This window comes from Nomascus leucogenys, chromosome 20 (assembly GCF_006542625.1).
Source record: "Nomascus leucogenys isolate Asia chromosome 20, Asia_NLE_v1, whole genome shotgun sequence".
NCBI classification, from domain to species: Eukaryota; Metazoa; Chordata; class Mammalia; order Primates; family Hylobatidae; genus Nomascus; species Nomascus leucogenys.
The window spans coordinates 82,336,507-82,343,030 of NC_044400.1; the positions used below are offsets into that span (position 1 = coordinate 82,336,507).

Consider the following 6,524-nt stretch of genomic DNA (forward strand, 5'->3'; position numbering starts at 1 on the left):
GAAGGCTCGAGGAGAACCTTGGGGCCCACAAACTTCAGATAGCCACGTGCTTTCGTCAAAGTGGCACTCAACCCTGACCAGCCCCCGCCCCCATCAGGGAGAACGTTCTGCAGTGCTCGGTGTGCACGTGTTTGCTGGGAAACGAGTCATCGTTGTATATTATAACACAATTCCGTTATCCTATTCCCTATCGTATTTAATGTGTTATATTTACTATGTTTTAGTGACAGTCATCATACATACTGCATCTATGTTGTATAAAACATTTTCTCCATGTGCCTGTGTTCGTTTTGAAAGTTGTACTAAGAGGGCTGTGTGCCCATTACCCATCCCTTCCTCAAGCGCAGGTGTTCCAACTGTCTGGGACCCGGCAGGGGTGCGTGTTGTGGCTACTAGTGGGAGATGTTTGGCTGAGGTCAGGCCGTGGCAGGGACGGACGCTTTGAGTGGGTTGTGCTTGCAGGGAGACCCGCAGCCAGGTCAGGGGTCTGCCCTTGAGACCTGCCCAGCCCTCCCCCACCCAGGCCTCTCCTGCCGCTCAGCGGCTGTGTTTCCTGGGGAGGGGGCACAGGGACCTGGAAAGGGTCTTGTGTGCCCTTCCTCGGGAAAGAGTTAAAGAGGAAGCCAAGATCAGCGCGGAGCTGGCGCTGGCGCTGGCGGGGAAGAGGGAGATGCAGGGATGCCAGTGCGTTTGTGAGGGCTCTGCCGGGCTTGTGTGCTGGGTGCTCGTGAATGGATCTGTGCTTGTGTGTGCTACGCACTTGTGAACGAGTGTGTGTGTGTGTGAGTGGCGTGTGCACCTCTATATCCAAATTTAGCTGGAGGAGGGGGAGAGAGTGAAGACCAAGGTGGGGCGGAAAGGAGATAATTGCCTCCCTGCGATGGGAGATTACCCACCCTCCTTCCCCAGAGGTGATTTATAATTTAAAGATAAAGAATAATCAAGTCCTGGCAAGGAAGGACACAGTGTTGTGGATCTGATTAGAATCTCGGGATGGACCAGCAGCGGGGAGGGCGGGGGAGGGGAAGGGGGAAGGGAAGGGGGACGTGAAGGCCTGCGGGGGCCCCCCCTCACCCCCGCAACCAGTTCCAGCCTCCCTGGGGCTCAGCGTGTCCGAGCTTGGCCCAAATTACAGCCGATCGGTCCACCATTATTTCTCCCAACTTTTAATTTCTGCTTCCAAAGGATCATTGCCCGCAGTAATTGCAAAGGACCGCCCTGCGCGCGGAACAGGCTCCGGGGACCGCAGCGTAAGGCGGCGCGCACACCCGCCGGTGCACGCGCCCGCGCACACACACCCAGAAGAAGCGCGCGTGCTCCCACTGCCGGCGCCCACCAGGGTCCACCTGCGTCTGGCTGCTCGCTGCGTGGGCAGGAGGAGGAGGGAGACGAGCGACCCGCCGGGGAGCTACCGCGATCCGGCACTGGGACTCCAGACGCCAGGCCCAATCCTCGAGGGCCGAGGGCCGAGGGCCCTGTCCTGCAAACATCGCCGCTGTAGATAAAACGTACCCAAATAAAGACTCAGGCCGCGGGGCTTCCTATTTATCCAGATGTGGCGAAGGGGGCATTTGTCGTATTATTTTTGGAAGAAACCCACATTTTCCCCTTACTTGAAGAGGATCGATTTTATGTAGGCCGCCTGCTGTGTGTGCAATTTGTCGGTCCCCCTTTTGGGGGCGGGTTAAGAGGGACAAGCAGTCTTTCTCATTTTCGATTCCACTTCTAATGAGCGGCCCGGGGGCCGCCGGCCCCGCCCCTCTGCTGGGACTCCAGGTCGGGCCCTAATTTGACGACGTGAAAGGGGCGGGCGTGGGAAGGGATGGAGGGGCAGAGACCCTGAGCAAGAGAGACGCCAGAGACTCAAGAGGAGACCCCAAGCGGGAGCAAGCGAGAGAGGCGGGACCGAGACCCTCGGAACGCGCGGGAGGGGGCTGCAGACCCGGCGGAGACTCGGAGAATCGCGCGTGAGAACCTCTCCTCCCATCCCCACCCCAACTGCCGAGGGGCGCCAGAGCTGCGGGAGCCTTCGGAGCTCAGGGCCCTGCGCGCTGCGGGCCCGGAGGAGAGGCCGGGCCAGTCACCGCATCCTGCGCCGGGATGTCCCAGCCAACTCCTGGCGCTCGCTGGCCGGCGCGTCCTGGGGTCTCTGCGGCCCCGCCGCAGATTGATCCCGCAATTATTTAAAAGCCGGGGCTGTCTCCTCCCCCTTAGCCAAGGAGGCTGGCGCGCCGTTTCCGGGCGAGCGGAGGCGCAGCGACGCGCAGCTGACCACGACAGCCGCCTGCGGACCGCGCTGGGCTCCGGGCTGCGTGTCTGTTCGTCCGGCCCGGCGGCTCCGTCCGTGTGTCCCGTGAGGGGCCCGCCTCCTCGCCCGGGGACCGTTCGCAGCCAATTAGGCGCGCGCGCTAACGAGGGCGGCGGAGCCCCGCGGCCGCCTGCGGGCGCACGTGTGTTTGGCGTGTGGGCGCGTGGGCGCCTCCGGCGGGGCTGCCATAAATGCGCGGACCGGGCGCCGCGGGCGCCTAAGGCGGCGGCGAAGGCAGCACCTGCCGAGCGCAGGGCGCGGCGCCGAGAGCGAGCGGAGCAGCTGCCTCCTGCGCGGGGTCGTGTGACGGTGCCGGGGCCGCCAGGGATGGGAGCCCAGTAGGCGGCCGGGCCCGAGCCGCCGGAGCGGCGGGAGGCCGGCATGAGCGCTAGCGGCCCCGCGGCTCCTGGGGAGATTCCCGCGCTGCCGCCGCCTCCCCGGCCAGGTTCGGGGCCCGCACCGCCCGCTCCCGCCGCCGCTGCCCGGGAAGCTATGGACGGGCGCGCCGAGCTGCCGGCCTTTCCCCGCGCTGGAGCCCCGCCGCTCGCGGCCAGCGACACTGTGCCTGCGGCGCCCGAGGGGGCCGGAGCGGCCCGGCCCGCAGCGCCCCTGCGCCCCACCTCCTTCTCGGTACTGGACATCCTGGACCCCAACAAGTTCAACAGCAGGAGACGTCGCTGCGTGCTGCTGGGCCCAGTGGCGCCCGCTGCGTGCCCCCCTTGCCCTTCGGCCCCATGCGCCCCTGCACCCGCCGCCTCGGGATGCCCGCCGCGCGCCGAGGAGCTGGAGCGCCGCGCCCTCGCCGGCTCTGGGGGAGTCGGAGCCGCCGGAGCTGAGCCGCCGAGTGAGTAGGATGCGCCCGGCGCCAGGTCGCAGGGACAGGGGGACCGGCGGCTTCTATGCGTTTACGACCCTGGGACACCGTGGCGAGTTGGGTCTGGTCCACGCCGAGGCTCCGTGGAAAGTTCGCAGAGCGCGGGGTCCGCACCAGCCCACCCGTGGCCTCCGTCCGACCCGGACTGCAGAGCCTGCATGGCCAGGCTCCTCTGGAGAAGTTCAGCCGGGTCAGGCCCAGGGGCTGCGGGGCTGTGAGGCCGGTCCAGGGTTCGCCTCCGCGCGTCTCCGGCCTGGAAGGGTAGTTGGTGCAGGAGGCGAGGGGCCGCGCGGTGGCTGGCCGTGACCTCCCCGCCCCCACTGTGCCCGCCCGAGGCGTCCCTCCCTCTTCTATCCCTCTCTCTCTCTCTTTTTTTTTTTTTTTTTTGGACAAATCAGACTAATTGTGACAAAACGCTGGTTATCTCTGGAAAAACAATTAAATCCCTTCGATTACAGTTAAGGGGAAATGTGCTTAGCGGCGGAAAGCGGCCGGTAATGGGGCGGCCCGCGCCCCCGGTCGGGTCGATATCCCATTACGGCGCGTGCATATCTCTTTCAAGCACCTTGCAAACTCCCCCCAAACATCTAAATTATAGGGTCAAAATTCGGATAATTACTCGATTAAAACCTATTACACTTATTAGGGGCCGCTATTGATCGCGAATTGCATTCGACCCGCTCCTGATTGCTTTTTGTGTCCCCTCCCCCGCCTCCTCCCTCCAACTTTCCGGCCCTCCTGAGGCACAGGGAGGACAGCGCGGGGCGGATCGGGCTGGGCCGCGGCCACCAGCTCCGCGCCTGGAGGCTGCGGGCCGCACCTGCGCGGGGCCTCTTCCGGGTCGGCCGAGATGGAGGGCGAACAAATCCGGATGAGTGGAGGGGACCCTACGGACTCTGCGGCGGCTGCGCTCAGAGCCTCCACCTGCGGGGAGCCTATGGGGCGGAAGGCCGGGATCCCGCTGAAGCCGGGAAGGCGCGCGCATAGTACAGCCGGGGAGTGATCTGGGCCAGGCACCCGGGGCGGGGCTGGGACAGCGCTCGCGGTCGTCTAGGGGCGGATCATACTCCTGCTGAGGGACGTGGGGACCCAGACCACCTGCTGGCCTCCATGCCAGGTGGCCAGTCGCCCTGGAGGAATCTGACAGGAGCGACTGGTCATTTCTTACCGGAGATTTCGGTTCCGACCTGGCCGGAGAGCAGGCCGTGGCTGCCGCTGGGCAGCTCTTCGGAGGGCACCTGCCCCGACTCCTCCTGACTTAGGCCCCCAGTGCCGGGGCACAGACGACCCTGCCTGGGAGAGTTGCTTTCTTCCAAATTTCAGAGACTCAAAATGCAGTCACTTCAGGGCCTCTGCTTGGAGGATGCGGAGCTGCTGTTCAGACTCGGCCGACCCGGGCCTTTAGGCCGCGGGGAGCCGCTCCGACCTGCACGCCCGCCCAGCCCTCCTGGTGAGGCCGAGCAGGGCCCTACCCGCGGCAACTCCGCGCAGGGGCCGAGGCGCGGGCAGGGGAGCCGGGGCTGAACCTCGCGACCGAATCTCAGGGCCTGGAGGCTTGAGGTGGCGTCGCGGCCAGGGCATAGGATTTGGGTCCCCCAAGCCCCATTCTCTCGGCCGGCTCCGGCCCCACCCCCGGGCCTGTTATTAAATGCCCGGTAATTGGCTGGCCCTGAGCTGGCGGTAATTGGAGGGTAATATACGCCGAAATAAATTAAATGGCCTTAACTAGTTTGTACATTACACAAAATGAGTTTAATTAAGTTTGTATCTGCCCTGCGGATCGATCAGAGCTTCCACTCCGCTGTAATCGCCGCAGCCGGGCCGGCCCGCAGCACCTGTCCAGCCCCGCTCAGGCAAAAACTGCCGGCGCCGTGAGAATGGGCAGCGCGGGGCGAGGGGGACCCTCTCCATAGAAAGAAACAAGCAAGGGACCGAAAGGAGACGCGGGCGGCGGGAAGGAAGGACAGGCCGAGGGGAGGGAAACGACAGAGCGAAGGAAAGAGAGAGGAGACGGGCGAAGAAGCAGGAGGAGCTGAGCAGGAGGCGAGAGGGAACCCTGGGGAAGGAAGCGGGGCGCGCGGAGGCCGGGATCTGGGAATGGGCCGGTCCTAACTGCCCTGTCCTACCCTTGTCCCTCCCGCCCGCAGATGCCGGCGACCCCTACAAGGCAGGGGAGGCCGAGACCAACGACACCAACGGCTACAGCAGCGCCGGCGGCGGCCACAGCCCGAGCGTGGACAGCGGGGACGAGGTTCCCGACGACGAGGACGACGACGAGGACGAAGCGCCCGAGACGGAGGCGGCGCGAGGCTCGGAGGAGGCGCGGGGAGGCGGCGGCGGCCTCGGGGCCCGCGGGTCGGGCTGCCAGGGCGCGGCTGAGACCGACGCGTCCCCCGGAGCCACCGTCGACGAGGCAGCGGCCCCCGGACCCCGCGGGAACTCACCCGGAGCACCGGGCCCGCCGGGAGGTGCAGCGGCCCCGGGGGGCGCGGGGACCACCCCGCAGGGCGCGGCGACGGCGGCGAAGCCCAAGCGGAAGCGCACGGGGTCCGACTCCAAATCCGGGAAGCCGCGGCGAGCGCGCACCGCCTTCACCTACGAGCAGCTCGTGGCGCTGGAGAACAAGTTCAAGGCCACGCGCTACCTGTCGGTGTGCGAGCGCCTCAACTTGGCGCTGTCGCTCAGCCTCACGGAGACGCAGGTGAAGATCTGGTTCCAGAACCGCCGAACCAAGTGGAAGAAGCAGAACCCTGGCGCCGACACCAGCGCTCCGACCGGCGGTGGCGGCGGACCGGGACCGGGGGCCGGGCCTGGCACGGGGCTGCCCGGCGGCCTCAGCCCGCTCAGCCCCTCGCCGCCCATGGGCGCCCCGCTAGGCATGCACGGCCCGGCCGGGTACCCCGCGCACGGCCCCGGAGGCCTGGTGTGCGCCGCGCAGCTGCCGTTCCTGTCGAGCCCGGCGGTGCTTTCGCCCTTCGTGCTGGGCTCGCAGACCTACGGGGCGCCCGCCTTCTACGCGCCGCACCTCTGAGCCCCGTGCCGCTCCGCCCCCGAGGCCGCCGCCGGGCCCGGCTGTTTTCTACGATTCCAGTCGTTAACTCTGTACATAACCGGTTGCTACGGAAGAGTTTTAAATTTATAAATGACCATGCGCGTCGGGGCCGGGCAGGCGGCTCTCGCGGGCTCGGCCCGCTGCGAAGCACTTTGCAGAACTTCACTCAATCAATAAACCGCAGGCGGCCGCGCCCCCGTCTCCCAGGCTCCCGCGCCGCCCTCCGCCCGGCCGGGCCCACCCATGAATCCTCTCCGGTGGGGACCAAGGCGCCTCGGGTGTTGGCCTTG

The 6,524-nt window shown here is 66.2% G+C and overlaps 1 protein-coding gene across 1 annotated transcript; it reads left to right on the forward strand.

Moving 5' to 3' along the window:
- Positions 1 to 2,689: 2,689 nt before the first annotated feature.
- NKX1-1 (NK1 homeobox 1) lies at positions 2,690 to 6,213 on the forward strand. The gene is made up of 2 exons (XM_030801298.1): positions 2,690 to 3,152; positions 5,330 to 6,213. The coding sequence occupies exons 1-2, from the start codon at positions 2,690 to 2,692 to the stop codon at positions 6,211 to 6,213; spliced, it is 1,347 nt and encodes a 448-aa protein (XP_030657158.1).
- The last annotated feature ends 311 nt before the right edge of the window (positions 6,214 to 6,524 follow it).